At 45.6% G+C, this 21,770-nt stretch overlaps 1 protein-coding gene across 1 annotated transcript in view; it reads left to right on the forward strand.

Annotated features, from left to right (window-relative positions):
- The first annotated feature begins 1,012 nt into the window (after nucleotides 1-1,012).
- Nucleotides 1,013-21,770, forward strand: part of LOC144718347 (uncharacterized) — a 38,224-nt gene continuing 17,466 nt past the window's right edge. The window contains exons 1-2 of the mRNA XM_078593906.1: nucleotides 1,013-1,185; nucleotides 9,182-9,253. Of these exons, the coding sequence (XP_078450032.1) occupies nucleotides 1,149-1,185; nucleotides 9,182-9,253 (109 nt within the window). The 5' untranslated portion in view covers nucleotides 1,013-1,148. The remainder of the gene's footprint in view (nucleotides 1,186-9,181; nucleotides 9,254-21,770) is intronic.

Below are 21,770 nucleotides of genomic sequence, written 5' to 3' on the forward strand. Positions count from 1 at the left end.
GTGTCGTTTCAAGTCAGCCTTTTTGAACTGTATCAGGCACATTGTTAGGTTTTGCTTTCAGATGTAAATTAGATAGTAATGCACCCATGTGCTTATAAAGAATTTGCTTAATGTGGAGCTGTATGGATGGAGTTTTATACGTTCTAGTGTAGACAAATGCGCATTGCTGCCTAAATAAATACTAAACTCAACACCATTTGGTGACTTGGTCGTGCAATGATTAGTGTTGCACTTCAGCTGAACTTCTTAGAATAGTTTTCCAAAGAAATGAAATGGTGTGAGATAATTCAATTAAACACGGTGCTATTTAATCTACCTTCAGTGGGGGCGGGCATTTGTCTTGTTTTGGTTGGCTGCTGTGTTCCCCCTATTGATGTACTCCTTTCTGTTGGGAGGATCTCAATGTGGTGGAGTGAGCAATTGGCAGCCCGGGAGCTTGAGGTAGTAAGGGGAAGAGAATGGGATGGAATGGCTGTGATGTGAAGGGATAAATGATGGAGACAGTTTGGAAAGTTAAGGGATATCAAGAGAAGAGAGGTAGAAAGGGTCTCGAAGAAAAGCACATCGTCACGGCTTGAATTAAAAAAAACTGGGAAAGCGCCCGTGATGCCTTTCCTGCTCTAACAAACAAAGCACTGGACAAAAGAGGTCGAGACGGGAGGGAGGGGAGAAGAAGGCGGTGGTGAGGGGTGGTGGGAGGTTCTCTGGATCTGGGCTCTGCGTCGGAATGCGTTCGCCTCGAGTGTTGCCAGAGTGTGCACTGAAGCTGCCGCTACGAGCACCCCGCACGTTCGGGATGCGCGGATGAGCGGGGGTTGGGTTGAAGGAGGAGGAGGTGGTGGTGGTGCTTGTAGTTCTGTGGCTTGGGTTTGCTCGTATCCCGGAGCCGGGACCTCGTTAGGACATGGGATCGCGATAGACTTGTGATCGCAGGGCCAGCTGCTGACAATGAGCCCCCGTTGAAGTTGGCGTGTACGTGCTGCGCCAAAGCGGCTCCTGCGATCTGCATCTCACGCCCACGACGGACAGCATGGAACGCCCTGCTTACCTGGAAGTACTGCGAAGACATCGGCAGCAAAGTCATCATCGTCCTCAGTAACACAATAGTAAGCAGCGGCAGCAAGCAGCATGTGGTGGTGAAGGAAGGCATGGGCGCAAACGGCGGAAAACTCGACAGCGACACGGGTGAGCGAACTCGCTTCGGTGTTAAGGGTTCAGGTTTAACGTGGTCCAGGACGTCCAAGGCGCTGTGGTTTGGAAGGGGTTGTGTTGGGGTTTTGTATGGTTGTGACCTCGTCCTGTGCACGGTGGAACGGACCTGGAACGCTCGGGCGCACCGCTGCAGTCCTTGAGCTAAGACCAATCGGCTCCATGGGTCGATACAATAGGTATCACTTCGTGGGAAGTCAACGGGGATTTTACGGAAAGCCTGACTCCCCCTCCCCCCATAATGGGAATGGGATTTTAAGCACCTCGGCTAATCCTTGAGACCTCCAACATTATAGGATCTGTAATCCGACGCCGGTGCACCAGCATTTGAGGGAAGGGATATTGCGCCTCGCATGCACAGGTACTCTCAGAGACTCGCAGATACTCAGTCTCAGAGTTATGCAGGGACTCAGAGTTTTACAGATACAGTATCATAGAATTGGGTGTTTACAGATCCACTGCCTCGTATATAAACACACGAATCTCTGACGATTTTAGAGCCCGGCTGGATTTCATTATCCCACCTCGGTAATTATCAATAATTATCTATAATTTGTGCCGTCATTCAGTGTACAGTGCTGTATGGTCACCCCCAGCACTAACCCTTCACACTGCACTGCAGGTCCTGGCAAGTACCATCACACCAGCCTGCTTGTGCCATGCTGTAGCTGCGCACGGGGAAATCTCGCCAAAGTGTCTCTCGTTAACGGTGCGGGGACTCGGTGGCAACAATGCCACGAGGAGGGCATCGATCACACTCGCGAATCCTCACGGCGAACCAACACAAGAGTCTTTGAATGGCACATCGTTAGGTCTTCCTGACCCTTAGCACAGGGGTCAATGACCCTGAGGTTACTTCACCTGCTGGGCTGCCAGGTCACGCTGTGGCTCAGGAGCTGTAGGGGCTCAGATCCTACCGACGTGGCCCCTACAATACGTGCAGACCGTGGTGTAGATCATAGTCCACACCCTCTGCAGCATTGCCTCTTTCGTTGACTTCCCGTATAAAACGCATCAGTTCATCAAGCAGGTTAGAACCAATTGAGGTCACGTGGCTTATCAGGGAGGATAGATAACACTGCGGTCTGTATGGGGATAAGTAAACATTGTGCCGTGTGTTTGCATTGTTTAGAAATCGGGCCAGGGTGTGTTTTTCTTCTCGTGCCCTTAACATTGTGAGCATTGAGTGAGCTCCTCTCTAGCAACACGGGGAGACATTTGTTGATTCGACTGACGCTTGGTTAAGCCTTCATTGCTCAGTGCACGGCTGCTCACGGTGTTGCGCGGAGATGTTTTTTCTTCTTTCCCGTGGCTGATGTAAATGCAGAGCAACAGCTACAATTTCACATTCAGGCGGTCATGCCAAATAGCCGCGTCCGGAGCAAGTTTCAAGTTTAATTTACTAGGTATAGCCCTGTGAGCCATGCGGCTCTTAAGTCGGGTGCAACCGCAACAAACAAAATATGAACACAGAACATCTGAAAGCGACGACGCGTAACAGAAACACCCTGGAATAAATCAGCAAATATTAAAAATGAACTTATTAAAACGATGTGTGCAAAAATCCCAATGTGGTGCAGCGGAGTGTATCATCGCCGTGATGTTCGCTTGATGATGCCATCATCAAACTGTCTGCCTGATGATGCCAGTTGTAATTACCTGCGAAACGTCGTACTCGGATTGTAACTGTTGTGGATTTGCTCTCCAACACACCTGGGTGTGCTGTATTAGTGACGAATTGGCATGTTCTGTTTTCGTGACAAAACCTTTCTAATTGGCTGTGTCGGGAGGTGGCCGGTTTAACGACACATTTATATATTTACGCGATCTAACACCCCCCCCCCTCTATTATAGATGGGATACTTGTCAGTAGCGTGTTTGCCCTGCGTCGGCAGCTGATGACACATTCGATCTTGATGGAGCTGTTAGGCAGCCCATATGCGTCGATCGTGGCGCCAAGCGGCCTTGAGACTCGATGCATTGCGCAGTCCCTTCACAAACAGGAAACATGTTCGCTTCGAAGCCGTGTGCTTGGGTTTGTGTTTTTTTTTCCAGCGAGGAGCCTACGTCAATTGCCTGGATGTGTCACGAAATGTGATTAAGTCTCAACTCGCGAGTTTTAAATGGGTTGTATTCTAGGTAGCTTTTGTTTTTAATATGCAACAGAATGCAATTTGGATTTATATAGCTCGCATAAACGCAACCGCATCTTTATAGGTTCAGGAAAATGCCCAAATGTTTTCTTACACGCTGCCAAAATGTGTTCAATGTGCAGTTCTTCAATAAAATGGCCGGAGAGTACATACGGATGTGATTATTTTCAAGTACTTTTAAAAGTTAAACACAATGTGTGGTTAATAAAACTGATATCACGTAGGTTGAGGCATGCGATGCATTAAACAACATAAGTGTAAGCCTTTCTGTAGATTACGTACAGTACCTAGTTTTATATTTGTGGAACATTCCTATTGTCTCCAGGGCAGTACAGAAATTGAGGTTCCTCATGAATCTGGTCAGAGTCTGAATAATTATCGCTTCTTGCGTGGATTTCTCCAGGCACTCTGGTGTCCTCCGTCTGTGCCAAAAGTATATAACCTGTACACAGCGCGACTGGTGAAACACCGAAAACATTTTACAGAACTCATCAGATAGTCGTGTGACCCACCAATGGATTTCCTCGATTAATATTTATTTACTTACAGTAAAACCTTGGATTGCGAGCATAATTCGTTCCGAAAACGTGTTTGTAATCCAAAGCACTCGTATATCAAAGCACTCGTATATCAGTTGTGATCACGGGACGTTCGGCAGACAAAGCGTATACGTACTACTCATATTGCAAGACCTCGCTCGTTTATCAAATTAATATTTATTTAACATTTTTGCTCGTCTTGCAAAACACTCGCAGACCAAGTTTCTCGCAATCCAAGGTTTTACTGTAAAGTAAATGTCCAGTACACGTGATATATTACCGTTGACCAGTCCAACTTTTCACAATAGCAACATTTTTTTTTACTAACCCATTAACGTGTCATTCATCATTAAGGTGATGTACAACAATAGCAATGCATGCTCTGCCCTAGGATGCAACGCGCGTGGCCCTGAACAGTCAACCGAATCCATCTCGTGCCTCACGCTTGTGCAGAGCGATGCAGCCGAATATAAAACACATTCTTCTTTTAAATTTAGAAAATTGGTCTTGAAATACTACCCACTGCAGAAAAAAAAACCTATGACCAGCAGGAGCCAAAGTAAGTAACTGGAGAAACTTTATTAATCGAATAAAGATAATATTTACGGCAGCTGATGAAATATTTGTTTAGTAGGTTTCCAAATTAAATGCCCGTGCAGATGTTATCTGGGATCTGGCTCAAGCGGGTCAGGTCGTTTGTCGGCAGGCAGCGGTGGCCCAGGCTCCGGCGGTGGCTGAAGGAGCGTGGCCTCCTCGGGGTCCCGTTACACGTTAAACCGCACACCCCCTGGGACGCGCATCTGCAGCAGATTACTCGGTGCCCCTTTGCCTGCTGCCAGCTGCACTCTTCTTGCCCCGGTGCCCCCTGAACCTTAATCCTCGCCTCCCTATTTTAGGGAGTGGCAGTCAGTGGCAATTCATCACGAGCCAGGCACCGTCTTTCACCTGCGAAAACCCTCGTGGGCGGCGGTGGCGACCGGTGGGGCTGCTGTGCCTCGGAAGAGGCTGCCTTTTGCTTGGTTACTGGAGAGGTTTGCACTCGATGTGGAGTGCGCTGAAAAAAATAAAAGTAGTTGGAGCATGGAGTCATCAAAACAAAGCTGACTGCAATAAGGATGATAAAAATAATGGCATGCGAACAGAGCGATGGGAATGAGCGATACGTTTAAAAAAAAAATATTTCTATCTTTAAAACATATAAATGCATGCGTGTGTGCGATTTTGCAAACTTGAAAGAAAGAAATAAAGCTGTAAGCGCTTGCTGAGAGATTTGCCGTCGGGGAGTGGGGGCTTCCAGGTAAAATGTCTGCCTTAAAGGAAATGTCTGGCTTGGTAAAATTACTGCCGTGCGTGGAAGCATGCCCTGTATTTCTCTGTCGCTGCCATTAGGAACGATACGTCGGGCATGGACGAGGTGTGTGGCAAGAGTTTGCTGGGTGCGTAGGGGTTGCCTGCGACCACATTCTTTCCATTCCTTAGGGGCAGATGACCACGCCACTTTGCCTTGGAAGTGTCAAACGAGGCCATGCTCTTGTTTGAGACAAATTAACGTTACAAGGAGGCGCTTGTTACAAACACGGCACCTGGGATGTGTAATGTACGCTTTTTAAATTGACCAGGGGATTATGTACGTTTGAATGACTGCTGCATATGCGTGCATTCCACTGTGTCTCTTCATCTCCTTTTATATTAACGTCCCTCTTGAGCTGAATGAATATGAGGGGCATTTACAAAGCCATCGGTTATTTCTGCAAATGATTACTGTAGTTTAAAATCTAAATAATGCAGGGTAAAAACATAACATGTAGTTTTGTATTTAAAAGTACAGTGTGCTGAAAACACCTTAAAAGTTTTAGTTATCTTCTTTGAGGATTTGAATTGCAGAAAAATTAGTATCGTTTATTAAGTGGTCATATGCACATGTTGCTAGGCAATTAACCCTTTCCCGTTCCATGACGTCTACAAGTTGGAGGGTGGGTCTCGTTCACCGCTGAATTTCAGAACGCGCAAGCGGTTAGCGTTAATTTCATTTAGAGAGGCATAGCGCCGCGGTTTTTAAAAACATTGTACTCACCACAGAGAACTGTAGTGACGCAACCACACTCGATAACTGGGGTCAAACTGTACCACATGCCCTCCCACGTAGATTTTTACTTCCGATTCCGTTCCGATGACGTACGTGTATGGATTAAGCTGCTTTTTGAGTGTGAAAGGTTTGTGTACAGTACATGTACCATACCGTACTGTTCTGCTAATGTAAAAGGTAAACAAGGTAGAGGCGCAGCCCTGCAACTGCTCACTGGAGCCGCTGCTGGCGGAACGGCCTCCACTGCAGTAAACTCGAGAGGGTATTTGGTCTACAACCATATTGGAAGAGATGGGAGTACTGTACCCACACTTTACCCCACCACACACAACCTGCCAATCGACGAACCACGAGGGAGTTTGAGAAAGTTGCAATCAACTGCGGCACCAGAGGGTTTAATTGAACTGGCTATCTCTGGATTGCAAGTCCTGTGTGCTAACCATTGCACCAGGGCAGCTCCTGCTTATGTATGCACTATAAAATTAAATAGACTGCATTGGTAGTGGTGTACAAGTAATAGACTCACTACCTTCCAGAGGTGGGACAAAGTCATTGTTATGCAAGTCCAAGTCGAGTCGCAAGTCATCAAATTCATGACTCGAGTCTGACTCGAGTCCAAGTCACATGACTCGAGTCCACATCTCATAGGTGGGACAAAGTCATTGTTATGCAAGTCCAAGTCGAGTCACAAGTCATCAAATTCATGACTCGAGTCTGACTCGAGTCCAAGTCACATGACTCGAGTCCACACCTCTGCTACCTTCATCATTAACATTTCCCTGCATGTACACAGTAGTGGTTTATGTATCTAGTATGTTGGTACACCTGCATATAAAGCACTGGAACGTGCCTCATAGGCTGCAACAATATACTAACTCACTGCTGCAAATTCCGCGTTTGGGGAATTTAATTTCTCTGCGCGAGCGACCACATTCTTCCCCAAAGTGACACGTGGCATGGTACGTCGTACTTCAAGCAATGCAGCATTGCCTCCATCCACACTCACGTTACTTTTATTCAAGTCAAAGTGATTGCCTGATCAAATAAGCATTAAGGCAGTGGCCAGCTCGTGTTGATGGCCCTGAGCTCTTGTTGGATATTCTGCGTTCCTTTGGTGTGGACGAGTCTATCCATAAGACAGTCACTGCGGCTGCTGCTTCTTCTTCTTTCGCATGACTGATGTAGATGAAGAGGAACAACTACAATTTCACATTCAGGTGGTCAAACCAGATAACCACATCGGGTGCAGCGGAGTGTATCGCTGTAATGTCTCCTTCGTATTTGTGCATCGGGCATTGCGTCATTATATGTTGTATGATCTGTTCTGGATGACCACAGACGCACACTGGAGAGTTTTTTTTAAGTCAGCCACTGCTGACTTTCCCACAAGGTGGTACCATTCTATCGACCCTGGAGGGATGGTGTTCTGAGTCAACTTCAAACCAGGGTTTGAACTCGCAACCTTTCGATTACACCTGGCTCGAGGTCTCCGTGCTTGTTTCCTATACAGTAACCCCAAAGGGCCACACTAACTTTTGGTTGATGACAGAAGCTGCTATTTCATACTGAATGGACGCGGCCACAAAACAGCTGATTGCCTTGCCAAACCCTAGTGCGTCCATGTGCATGGCAGTGATATGAAATATTCAGCATGGCATGAATTACTTCAGTCAGGGTTCTTTCACTCTTTTGTGTTCTGTATGGGGATGAAGTGACATGGATAAGATGCTGGCATGGACAACTGTCCACAATTACATTGAAAACCAATTATTTACAATCTTTTTTTTCCACTTGTTTTACTTTTTCCCCAATTTTACCCCGATTGTTCTATTGGTGTCACGTGAGATGTAAAATTCGTTCGGATAAGTGGACACCAGAGCTATCTCTGAGAACCCTTCAAGTCACCTCTGGTCCTCACAGTAGGGGGCAGCACTTTCCCACCCACCCTCCCACAAAGAGTAATGTTTAACACATGACAGTCATATCTATTTTACAAACTGTTTAAGTCAAGCTTTAGGAATCACATTGTTTCGGGACACATTGTGTCGAAGCAGACCCCGTGTTTTGGCGACTTTGGCTCCCTGCGTCGTGGAATTCCTCTGCCCGCCCTGCGTCACGATGTTCCAGGGAGCCCATGCACGTCATGAATCCGGTTACCGGCATCTGCCGTCATATTCCAGTGCTCTTGCCACCCATAGTGTACAATTTTTAAGGATTTACATGTTGTATTTCTGTTTAAAACTATCATTGTTTTGTTCCGATTTTTAAAAAAATAAACAATTGATGAGGTCTGGAATGATTCACTCCATTCCTATATGATGAATGTTCTCTCTGGGGTTGCGATTTGATTAAAGAATGCGTTGTTTATACTGTGGTGCATTTTAGTGGCTCTGGTGGCTGAAGGGCTGACGAGAACTAATTATAAATTACACATAACACGCAATATGCAAATAAAACATTTTGTACATTGCTTAAGACCTACTCAATGCAAGGCATGTATTATCCATGAAACAATGCATCATGAGACTTCTTTGATTGATGTGTCATAGGAATTTGTGAACACATCTGAAGGTGTTGGAAAGTGACTGCTACGGCCTGACTGGGTGTGGTGATGTAAATCATTCACCGTGCACCACAGGGGCATGGTGAAGGGTGTGCGAACGTGGTAACCCATTCTCTGAATCGCGTTTGGCGATTTGGCAGCGTCGGGGTAGAGTAGATTGTGTGAAATATGAAACTCTTGGATGCAAACTGGAAAGGGAGAAAGTGAGCCCACTTTATCGCACAATTGTCCCGACTCAGATTTCGAGTGTTGCTTTGTCCGAGACCCATATGGGCTCCCACATATGTACGTGTGCACCTCGGAACGCGTGTCATTAATCTCCTTCACAGATTCCATGCAGTAGAGAAGTGTTTGTGTACTCTCGCTTACCTTGGCACATGTGCTCTTAGTGGGTATGAGTTCAGTTCTTCGGCATGCATTTTTGGCATTTACTGCCAGCAATGTGCCTCACTTTATTCATCCTTCCTTGTCACTTCATATCTGTGGCTCTCTGGCCTCGTAAGGGGTATCTGGCACATGTAACGCTTCAACTTGACTGGCATTTTCCGTTTCTTCTGACACCCATCCACTGCACCCCATGAATCACACGAAATCTCCGAGTCACCACCAACTCTGTCTCCTCTGGCTGTAGGGAGAGGAAGCTCCAGCATCTCGTCGGACATCAGCTCCAGCACCGACTTCCCTCCCACTCGCAAGAGCAGAGGTAACACCCGTGGGTCACGGGGCTCGGTGGCCCTAGAGAGGAACAAGGCCCAGATGAAGGAGCAGATTGTGGGACTTGCTGTGAGTGATCATGGCCAGCACAGCACACAGTGGACAGAGTGGTGCGGTCAACATCTTATCCGTAATTTTTTTGTGATAAAACGTTGTACCAAGTATTCATATAATGTATGTATGTTAAACTTCTTTCGTACTGTACTTAGCCAAACCATGCTCATCGGATGTGCGGGGGAAGAACAATCTAAACCCAAAAAGCAGATGATTTGAGCTTGGGGATGCCCAAGCCAGGTTCAAATGCCAATTACGAATGTCACTATGCATGGAGATAATCAAATACGGATCACTGTGATCATAAAGTTCGGCACGCACACACACACAAGGGAAACGAGAGTATCACAAAAAGCATTTTATAGGGAGGCAAGGCAGTGCTGCCATGTCATGAGTGTAAGAGAGGAGCAGAGAGTGAGGTAAGGAGAGACCGGGCTCGTGTTTGGATGTGTGAATACAGAATTGTGCTCACTCACAAAGGACGCGGTCTGTGGGCTGCGGTTAGGAGATGAGAAGTGTTGGGGGTGAGTGGGCAGTGAGCTTGAGAAGTGACGACACAAAGGCTGACAGACGGAGCTGAGTGGTGTGAATGAATATCCGCGCCTTGTCCCTCATCAACTGTCACCAATCGTGTGGTGGTGGTAGTCTTATGGTTGCGTGGGCTCATCCCCAGGTGTGTGTGTGTGTGGCTCCATTGTTCGTCTGTGCATTGCATGGGCTTCCCTGGTCGGGGGCATCGTGTGATTACAGTCATCAATTCTTAGAGTTGGAGGGGAGGACGGGTCAAGGTCAACACTGCACCCACAAGGACAGGGAGGTATGCAACGCTTGCCTTCTTAAGTGATTAATACAACCCCGGGTCCGGTTTCATTATTAAACGTATAACGTTCACGTGCCGCACTTTCACTTGAGCAGCGCGTACCACGTCGGGTAAGTGGTGTGCAGGGTTCTGCGAGTCCCTTGTCCACTGCATTCTCACCCGATGCCACTGTTCACTGTTTACGGTAAAGCAAGCATGAGGTTTTTGTGGGGGGGGGTGGGGTTGACGGTGCTCACTTCAAATAAATCCTGGCCGTGGTTCTGTGTTTCCTGACCCCTCCTGCAGGCAACTGATGGGCTTTGGTGTTAAACGTGGTTTCACGAGACAGAGGAATGTGCATTTATTGGGGCATCTGTGCACGCGCACAGCAAGCTGCATTGTGCTGATAAAAACAGTTATATATGCCTTATGCCCCATAAAGGATGAAGAGGTGTAAGTAAGTAATGCGGAGAGGAGCGCACGAGTGATGGATCATTCACGTTGCACCCAGGGTTAGCTGTGTAGTGCGGGGTAGTGGACTCGCATTAGGATCCTGTCAATAAAACTCTCCCAGCTTATCTCTCCTAGGAATGGGTTTGAGGGCTCATCACTAGTCGCATGCAATCATCGCTAAGTTTCCACATTTGCTTTTAAATGGATGTTTGTATATCCACATTCGCTTTTAAATGGATGTTTGTATACAATTCGGTTGTGGTATCGGCCAATAAACGTTTATAATCCATCCATATCTCTCACTCAAATTAGTGCGGAATTTAAGCAAACTAAATATGAGTGCCTCATAAATAACATAAGTTCAGTCGCAAAAGTTCAAACGTGCTGCGATGTAAAAAATTTAACTGTTGCTATACTGTCTTTAAATGCAAAAGATACATACAAAAGTTAATTCTTAAAACCGGGTTAAGTAAAATTTGTTACAAAAACATGTACCATTTCACTGGCTTGAAACACTTTCATATAAAAGGTAACTGAACATCCTTGGCAACACGTGACGCTCAAACCTGAAATGGATGAAGCGTAGAAGAGAGTGCAGATCAAACCGGGCGATGGATTCTCTGCAGAAAATGTATGTTGAACTTCTTTCACACCGTACGTAGGCAACCGTACTAATTGGAGGTACGGGGGAAGGACAACATACTAAATGTAAACACAACATGAAACTCAATCAGGTCTTGCAGTAAAAACAGACATTCTATGTTCAGTAATCATCTGCAGTGCGACGTTAATAACAGTTTCCTAATTTTATAAATTAATTATTTGTTTCCAGGAAGTGTAGCTATGGCAGATGCCTGCGCAGCGCGACTCACGACCTCCTCTTGATACCAAGATCCAGGATGGTCTTGTCTATGCGCCGCTTCTCGGTGGCAGCCCCAACAGTCTGGAACGATATCCCTCTGCACATTCGCAGCATCACCTCAATCGCCTCCTTCAAGAGAGGCTTAAAAACTCACCTCTACAATCATGCTTTTGAGCGACTCTGAGCTTGGCTCTGCGCCTCTGAGTTGCGGCCACTACGTCTGCAAATTTGCGCGCATTACAAATTGAACTATTATTATTATTATCAGTGAAGTGCGCTCATTTGATAAAAATACTTATGTTATTACTCATACTATCAGGCAAATGTTATGTATCAGATTTGGAAATTACTTATTGGCACCACAATATAAGTTAGTAGTGGCCTTGCTCACAGGTGAATGTGCTGTTCAGATCAAGAACAAAGCTGCCATTTCCAACTAATTGTATCCTAATGTTTCCCCACGGATCGCGTGCCCTGTTTTGTTTGGATGGGCCAACACGTGCCTAATCCTGGCACTTAGTGGCACCAAGGCCCCGTGAGGCGGTGTCTAGAGTGTCGGTCCGACAATGCACTGCTCTGTGCTCCATCATGCCTAATCGCATGCTCCGTTTCCGTTGCTCTTCCATCCTGCAATCTGCGCCTTTTCGGGTACCCTTCTTCAACATCCGTACACGTCAATGCGGCGTTGAAATAAAGCACGTGCAATTGTTGTGCACCTATGCCGCTCATTTCTTGTTTACGTGTGACCCATGGACCACTATTTTTCTGCAAGGCTGTGGGAAGCAGGTCGCAAAAATATTTGCAGATATATATTTTTTTACGAAACATCATATCTGTTTTTCTGCATGGTAGTCAATAATTTTATTTAAAGGGTCAACGGTGGACCATGGGGTCCAGGAAGATTAAAACATTTTAATTCTGCAACTACAGTTGGTGGATTTATGACCAGATCCAGGAGCACAATGTAAGAGACTACACTGGTAAGTTGGTTTAGTTTTTGAGCATTGCTTTGGAACATACAACTTATCGTTTGCAGGAATACAGCAGAAATTTGGAACTGTGATAATTAGCAAAAGGAAGTGATGGTGATGTGTGGTGAGAGTGATGGCCTTTTCACCTTAAATAGTAAAAAAAGAAGGAAATTTAAACCCCCAGGGATGGTTATTGCTTTTGTTAGTTTTGTTTTGACTGTATAAACATCACAGTAGTTGCGCACATGTGTGTAATACTTTATGTTAAGCTAAACAATGGATATATGCAGCTACAAGACAGCGAAGTAGTGTCTTTGATTGAGCATGAAAGCTGTACTGTGGGTCCTACTTTGAGAAGTTTGACCAAATTTTTTTTCGCCGTTCACAAGAGCCACCTTAGGTAATCTCTCTCAAGTCACCCTTTCCGATGGTCCTCCCTACATGGGCTATCCTTTCCACAAAATCTTTTCTCACTGTGTAGCCATTTTCTCCCAGGTCAACCGACACCCTCTACCCGCCATTGGGTTTCCGCCGTGAGCTCAGCCGCCGGGTCTCGCGACCCGAGCGGGCCAAGCGTCAACCCTTCCTGGAGGTGCCAAGGGCCAACGCCCGTCACGCCCACTGGCGTCCCGCCAACGTGGATGGATGTCTGTAGGGGGGTGTCCAAACGGTGCATCCAAAGCTCAGCACCTGGGATTTTGTCCAAATATTTGAGCAGAAAACAACACACGTGCAAGCCGTCCACCGGGAATGTGAGCATTTTGTGCCTAGCTGTCGAAATGCGCAGCTTGTAGCGGCGTGACAGAGACCATGTCCTTAACAATCTGGAGCATAGTTGGCTCGTTTTGTCCATCTAGCTCAAGGTGGTGCGGCCTGGATATAGGTCCACGTCCTGACTGCACCGTGGATGTTTTTTTTATTCACATAATCGATACGTCGTCTTTGTTGATTGCTTGAAATGCATTGGTGGCGGTACTTTTGTTAATTTTCTTGTACTGTTTATGGTTATTTTCTATTGTAGATTTTGTCCATCACAACAAGCTGTGTTGGGAATAAATATCGCGTAATTTTTATATTGTATAACTTTACCTTTGTCATTCCACTGCTGCATGAACATCTCCCAATACAATGTTGGTTATGGGGGTTGGTTGACTTGATTATACTTCAACACTCTGGTTAGTGAGGGTTAATAGAGAGGGAACCCAGGACTAGCTCAGACGTCACCTGACACTGATGTAATTTTTGGCTGGGAATTGAACTCAGTCCACAAGGCTCATAACACAGTGTGCTAACCACTCCACCACCACTCAACCCCTCACATTTAGAACACCACTTGCTTATTAATTGCACTATTTTGGCAACTCAACTCTGGTTACATCAGTGTTTATAATGCACGTGCATTGTGGAGTCTAAAGATAAAATAAGATGTCAAGTGGTATATGGAAAGTGCTTTTGGCAATTAGACGGCATGATTCAACTGGTGAATCTTGGTGTTTGTGTGCTTGTGGTAGCGGTAGTGTAGCGGTTAGCAAGGTGCGCTGCGAAGCTTGCGTCCCGAGTTCGATTCCCACTCATGACCAACACCAATGACGATTATGTGAACTGGTCCTGGGCCTCCCCTAGGTCGAATCAGCCGCAAATAAATACCTGGTGCGACGTGTAAACAACCCCATTGGGGGAGACAAAGGTGGATGGGCATGGAGCTGGCCACACCACCCCTCTCGTGTACTGTTTACGGCCTTCATATGTGCTTGCAAATAGTGCTTGCACCAACAGTCTGATCAGACTATATTGGGGGATCTTTGTCTTTGGAGGTTCATAGGAGCCTGTGCAGGGGGATTGGGGGTGGCCTCGGGTGGTTTAGCGTTACTGTGTGGGTGACACGGAAAAGCATTGAAGGAAATTTAATCTCCACAAAACTTGCGCTCGCTTCCACGCTACGTGGGGGTCGCAACAGTTCACCGCTTATCCATTGTTGCGTTTGAGAATTTACGCAGCCCGAGCTTTATGATGAATTCAAGCCCTTGCCCTCCACACTGTTGGGAGGTCACGTCTTATTGTTACGCAAGCCTCCAAGCCCAGGCTGCATTCTGCCCTCAGGTCCATTTCCACTGCTGGAGGTAGCCATTGCCCAGAAAGATTCCTTGGTGCTAAGTTTGGACTGCATACTTTAATCAGGAACACATGTCAAAATAGCCAGATATTTTCTCAAAAATATCTTTACTGGCTGCAGGTGTTTCAACAAAAGAAACACCCTTTATTATTTACCATAACTTTTACAAGCCATAACTGAAGCATTTAATATGTTTTTGAACTTGCTGCTAATCGGGCCGTGGTGTATATGCAGCCACAAGCTTGTATGTTGAGTTCATGTTCTCTGTGATTAAGCTAACCTTCATTAATGGTCACTCAAATTTCAAGCGAATATTGTGCACTCAGTAAGCCATACGTTGCCTTCTGTGCTTTGAGATGAAATGGTAATCAGCAGGTTACTATAAATGTTAACTTCTGTACTGCACAATATACTGCACTGTACCTATGGATTGTTTTTTAATATCCTATGCCAACGCACTCTGCACGCTCCAGCTAACACAACTCACAGTTATCTGGGCTGCTTCTCTTATTGGTTTTATTTTCTACTTCGAGTCGGTGTCCTTGTAGCAAGTGGCTCAGCGGTAGAGCAAGTGGCTCACAATCACAGGGTTGCGAGTTCAAATCCTGGTTCCGGGTTGACTCAGCCCATCAATGTTATGGGGTCAATAAAATAGGTACCACTTTGTGGTGAAGTCAACAGTGGTTGTTGTGTGGATGGACTCGCCCCCCACCATAGGAATTCAAAATTTCCGCCACTGGCTCAGGGGTGTAAACAGGAGATAAGCACCACCTCAATGCTCAGTTGAGCAGGAAATCACTTTGAAGAATGTGCCAGGAGACTACTCCACCAGCTTCCTAGCACGTTGGGTGTGAGTACTGCAGGTTGCGGTGGGGGTGGTCATCGGGTGATAGGAACAGTGGAGTGAAGCTACACGACGGACGTCCCCAGGGTTTCCGTGGCCGTAACGACCAGGCCCGGGTTGCGGACAGGGACCCTGATCCACGGAGAGGGGAGGAAAAGCCAAGGCCACGGTGACCATCTTGGGCCGAGTGGCGAAGGAGGACACAACACAAGGCGTAAACGTGAACGCATTTTGTGTAAATAGTGGGCACGTATGCTGCATATGGATGTTTCAGTAATTCTCTGGAACAATGTACACAATATATAAAAAAACTTAAAACATGTAAATCAATATTAGTTTTAGATTATATACACGCTTATACTATACCACAAAAAAACATTGTATTACATTCCTAACAAGACTGGGTGGCAGCGTGACATGGTGGTAACACTTGCGCCTCACGCAAAGAAGGACCTGGGGTTGATTTCAGACCCAGTGACCTTGCGTGGGGAGTTTGTAGATTTTCTTGATGTTCTGCATAGATTTCCTCAGGGTTTTTCCAGTTTTCTTCCATAACTAAACACCCACAATGTAAATGATGTTGGCCAAATGTCCCAATGGAGGGCTTTTCTGAAACATAAGTTTATGGCCTCAGTGTGGCTTTTGTCGGAAATTAAGTAAATATTTAATTATTTAATTAATAGTCTTGTATTTATTTCTTTACTATTACTCTGCGCTCATACTGGCAGGAGTGGGCATTCACACCAAGAACTCTCTGTAGGGTCGTGTATGCATTCTGATCTTACATCGCTGCTGAGACTGTCATTGCTGCATTGTAGTTTGAATTGTGCAGAGCCAGCGGTTGATTCGCGTGGCATATGGATCGCCTTTCTGTTTGAATAGCCTCTGGCTTAGGGTTCAGGTTGCCACCTGTCCGAACTTGACCCAGGCAATCTGGGAACCATGCGTGTGTGTTCGGTTGGCAGGAATTGATTTGTACCGAGATCTGCTACTGGTATCGTATTGAACGTTATGACAGAAGACTCCGCGTGATACTTATAGACCTTGGCTGACCAAGGAATGGCTGGGTTTGTCTGTGGAAACGGTGGCAAAGTTTAAATTGTAACTTGTACCAAAAGTAATGTTACTTCAAAACTAAATAATGAACGCCAGCATGTTGTGTACTGCGCTGACAAGTAGAGAAACTGAGTTTTAAAAAGCAAGAATACTTAATTTCAGGTGTGACAGTATTTGTGTAGAAAAAGGAGACATTAATCTTTGTAAACCCACAACGCGAACAACAATCATTGGGAAATTCAAGAACTCACTCGACTGATAAATATCCTGCAGAAGGATCGCTTTATATTGTACTGTGGCACTCCAGTAAAATCAACACATAGAAACAAAAAATAATTCTAAGAAACCGGGTGAATTTATTTAAAAGTTGGAAAATGTAGATTAGGTTAAGCTTTGAAACTGAGAAGAACAATACAGAGATGAAAGTGAAATCACAATTGTCATAGAAACAAGAGTGAAAGAATAGCTAATAGAAACAAAGCCCTCTCGAGATGTTTGTATTTCTTGGCTCAAAGCACTTTGCAAAAATAATCATCTGTTGGGATAATGACAGGATCTGGCATGAACTGACCATGGGGTAATGACCTTCACCAGCTTTCTTGAACGATGACAAAGATGATTGGGAGGGAAGTGCACCGGAGCCGTGTGGGAAAGCTCTCATTAGTTAATCGGGTGGGTGCTCAAATAATAATTTAATATTTTAAGATCCTAGTTTGACTTCTTCGCATAGACTCCCATTGGTACGGACCATTACCTGCAGTGTTTACAAATATGGCACATGTATGAAAAATGGAATGAACAAGCCAAATGCTGTGAGATGTTCTGCAGTGTGCGCTTGGGTTAGATGTTGGCCGCTGGCTGACTTTCAATCATCATCAGCCATGTTTAATCTACTGCTGGAAGAAGACCTTCCCATAGCCTCACAATTCCTCATGGTCAAACCACTCCACAATCCATCTCGCTCCATGTTCATACTTTTGGCTGCCATTCCATCAACAGTCTCATTCATCGGTCAGTGATGTGTCCTGCCCAAACGCCCACTTACTCTTCTAAACAGTTAATATGGTGTGTCTAATTTGTCTGTTCTCTAATCCACGTTTCTGTGTTTCATTGTAATTTCCAGCATATGTCTCTCCATGCTTATTTCTGTACTTTTGAGATTTGTATCCAAATACTCCCACTGTACCACACGCCTCTACTCCCACTTTACCACACACCTCCACCATCACACACGCACTCCAACATCCCATCGCCAAAAATGCCACCGCCTCGAACTTCCTACCCACTCCCCCTATCAACCACTAACACAAGGCACGCCCAGCGGCCCGGAGGTCAGATTCGCTGTGCCTGCATCAACAACCTCACCGCTATAAGATCTTCTCCAGAGATACGACAGCTACCTCCTGTTCAGTTGTGTGTGTGTAAGACGGACCACAGCCGGATTGGTCGACTTGTCCCAAGGGCAGGTTTAGCGTGTTGATGCCAAGACGCACAGCCCTAGTTCCCCTCGGCACTCCAAAGCAGTTGATTGGCTGCCAGGTCCGGTGTGGAATGGTGCTCCACCCATTCCGCCCGGGGAGTTGCGGCCAAACACTGTTTCTGAATTTGGAGGAATCGCTTTTGTGGAATTTCTGCCATTTTACACAATTTTGGAAAAGTGAAAATCCAAAGTGCACATTAATCGTGCTCATATTGCGCGCAGTACCAGACAAGAGACGGTGTGTTGGTTAATGTGAAATGTTTCAGAGACAATGCGACTCACGCTTTTATCTATAAATGTGCCATGGCTACTTCATGGATCTTTCATGTTCCAGAAAATGAAAACACCAACATTCCCACACTTTCCTCCGGGGATATTAGTTTTCTGCAGAATTCCCATGCTTCAGCAAATGGCACTCAGCTGCTCCTGGTAATGCCAAATCAAATAAAATCCTGAGTATATTTGGTATTCGCGCCATCTTAGAGCGCAACACAATCACAAAGGCCAGTCTGCAGTAGTTTGGCAGTAGGGGGCGATGATTGCTGTGTGGTATTATCCAACAGCGTATTTTGCAGGTAAATAATATAATTGAGCTAATTTGGACCATGACGCTGGTATACAATTCTCTTGGACATCACAGCGTCTTCAACATCCACAGTGAAGCAGACGGCGAATAGGTTATGGTTAATACAGCCGCAGCATTAACCAGGGAGGACTTTGGGAATCGAACCGTAAACCTCTAGCAACAAGCGGGAGGACCCGCTACCGCTGGGCCATTTTACAGCCCGCAATGTCGGCGTGAGCACGCAGGGCTTCAAAGGGGAGGCACAGCTTTCCGGGGTAGATCGTGCTCGTCGGAGCGACATTGAGAAACCCCACTTCGTTCAATGGCCTCCAGCAGCTCCCTTCGACACAAAGCCCGGCGAGAGAAGTCCTTTACCCGGTGCCGGATTAAGCTAGTGCGGGGCCTGTATTAATGTTATAAAGGGGCCCTAAATAAAATAAAACACATGTTAAACCACAAATGTTTAACTTGCACAGTCAAGTAATTGTATTTTTTCATTTGTTATAGAGCCAGATAATACGATAAATCGCTAACCTTAAACATCCAGTCGTTTTGTGAAACTCCGCTGTATCAAGGCCCCCAGCGCTGCTTTGTCACTCGTGTGACTCACGCTGCCCTTAGAAAGCAGAATTTCGGTCAACTTGCATCTGCCTTTGGCCATTTTTAAATACATTATTTATGTTAGATGTTGTAACTGGAGTTTTTTTTATGACCCATTGTGCTCCTGGAGCAAATGACGTGAGGCAAATAACCCTCTTGACACTTGCTCGGTAAGCAGAAGATAATGTTGCAAAGTCACTTCTGGAGTAAAATTGAAAAAAAGATTCCCACACCAAACACTAAAAATATTCCTTCGTGCCTTGTCAAAAAATCTGATTGACAGAAGTACAATGTCGCCCATTTAAACAGGCAAAATTTGCAATAATTCATGACTGGGCTGAGGTAAGAATAAAGTCTGTATTTTTGAGAATGCTATTTAACCACAGATGTTTGCCTGGATTCAAACCTGGGGTCTCAGAGGCTTTTGCTCAGTACTCTGACCAATGACAGCACCCACTGGGCCACATAGTATATATACCCTGCACAATCTCACAATAAACGCAGCCACAGGCTTAAGTGTGCACTGATGAGAACGTAATCGCCACTGCTCTGTGCCGAAAGCTGCCCGAGAGTAACCCATTTCGTTAACCTCGTTTCACATTCGTGTCACACGCCTTTTGGAGTTCGTTTACAAAAAGCCTGTTCGCACATCGGAGGGCGTCTCGACACATCTCGGTTCGTGGACGTGCGCCGTGTCACCGCTTCCTCCTGCAACTTCCTCACCCAGCACCGGGTCTGGCTCCACTGGACGCAACAGGCGGTGTCTTGACCGCTGATTAAAAGCGTCGTTTCACCAAAGGGCCACTTCAGGGTGGGTGGGGGGGTGAAATCACTCATTTCATTTCTTTCCATCGGCTCTGATTGCTCTAATTTAGCCGTTTAAGTAAAGCACGGACGAGAGCGCTGTGATTACCACAAAACAAAGGCAGTAGCACAGAGGCATTGACCCGATGAAGGGTTAATAGTTTAAGAAATCCTTGTTAGTTTGGTTCATGAGTCGGTCTTGAGCGACTGACAAGCTGCGTTGAAAAAGCCTGGGGGGAAAAACGATGAAATTAGTTCAGCTTTGAAATCAAGCAGCCCACGGCAGTGGCTCATAATATTCGAACGCTCACGTGAAACAAAGGTTGACATGAATTCCTGCGGCCTTCGCCTTGGCAGTCGCTCGCTGAAGCACACTGCCTCCTGCGCCGCCCGGTCGGGAACGATTCTGTTTTCATTCTGCATGTAAATGTGAAATCCCACCGGGTCTTGGTGTGTGGGCTAACCCACAGACAATGGGGGGGTTTGTGAGGCTGCGCACGGAAACCAACCTTCCGGCAAGGTTTCTGGTGCACCCTGCATCTCCATTCGACTGCCACTTTCTACTCAGCAGTGCAGCCCAATACTTGGGGCCATCGAATTGTGGGCTTGAGAACAAATGCACCTGGCCTTTGGGAACCTGCAGGACCTTGCCAGTGGGATAAGAAATGTTGGAATAAAAAAGACACAAACAATAACAACAACTCTACGCTCACCGATGTTCTGTCACTCAGGGGAAATGTTATTGCACTGCAGTCACTCTGTAGTTGAGATGCAACTCCACCTTTGATCATTATTATTTCCCAAATTGGATCCCCGTGAGGCCGCGTATGGAGTTGGAGGATTAATAAGGAGATCATTTGCATAAGGGCTGTTACAATGCAAATCAACTGGAACGGTGCTGAGTGATTGGCCATGAGGCGATATGAAGGCCGCTCTTGAAGCCCAATATTTGTGAATGGGGGAATTGGCAAATGCGATGCCGACATTTCCATTAAACTAGGGGCGATATTGGAGGTGCCCCAATTGTATTCACATTTGATTATGTTTTTGATCTATTCAATTAGAATCTGAAAAAAAGTAAGAAAATTACTTTTAACAGCGACTTCTTTAGGTGATAATAACTTACATGATTGTATTACTTTTTTTATTTGGAAAAAAATACATTTGTAAGAAAATTTTAGGTGGAGCGATGCCCCCAACACACAAAGGCCAAAACCAGACTGGCCACCTCCGTATTTAATGAAAAGACAGGACAGAAATATAAAAAAACAGCAAAAACAATAACACACGGGTACAATAACAGTGCATCTGCTCGTGCAGATATCTATCATGCCTTCTTTATTGCTACCTTTGAATGTGAGCGGCCAGAGTGGCAAAATGTTTGGCCAGTGTAAGTACTGGCGCTAGAAGCTGGCGATAGGGGGTGGTTGGGAGAAGTCAGGAGTGATTGGTTGACCCTGCACGCCCAGGAAGCACAGGGGAAGGTTAATGTGAAAATGTAAAACTGCCTTCTTTTTGTGAGGAAATTTATAGTCTTTTTTTTACCTTATTTCTGACAATAAAAGTGTTTGCTATACCCCACCTGTACCATAGAGGAAATAAAGGACAAAAATAACACTGCATGATATAAATTTATTAATTTACTCTAGTCCAGTGGTTCAATACTTAACTGGACCCACGTACCACTGTCACCCAACAAAACATTTACGGATCACCATGGAGTAAAAATATGCAATTTTACTCAAATATTTTACCTACAACGGTTCCACGGCTGACAATTTTTATTCAGTCCTTTGCGATTGATTCCAAAGGGACAAAGTGTTGGTGAATGTGTCCTTCAATGCAACAACTCTGTTATTTAACACAGACAATTGCCGTTCTAAAGTAAACAATTACTCTGTAATA

The sequence above is a fragment of the Lampetra planeri genome, chromosome 1 (assembly GCF_965212315.1).
Source record: "Lampetra planeri chromosome 1, kcLamPlan1.2.h2, whole genome shotgun sequence".
Taxonomy (NCBI): domain Eukaryota; kingdom Metazoa; phylum Chordata; class Hyperoartia; order Petromyzontiformes; family Petromyzontidae; genus Lampetra; species Lampetra planeri.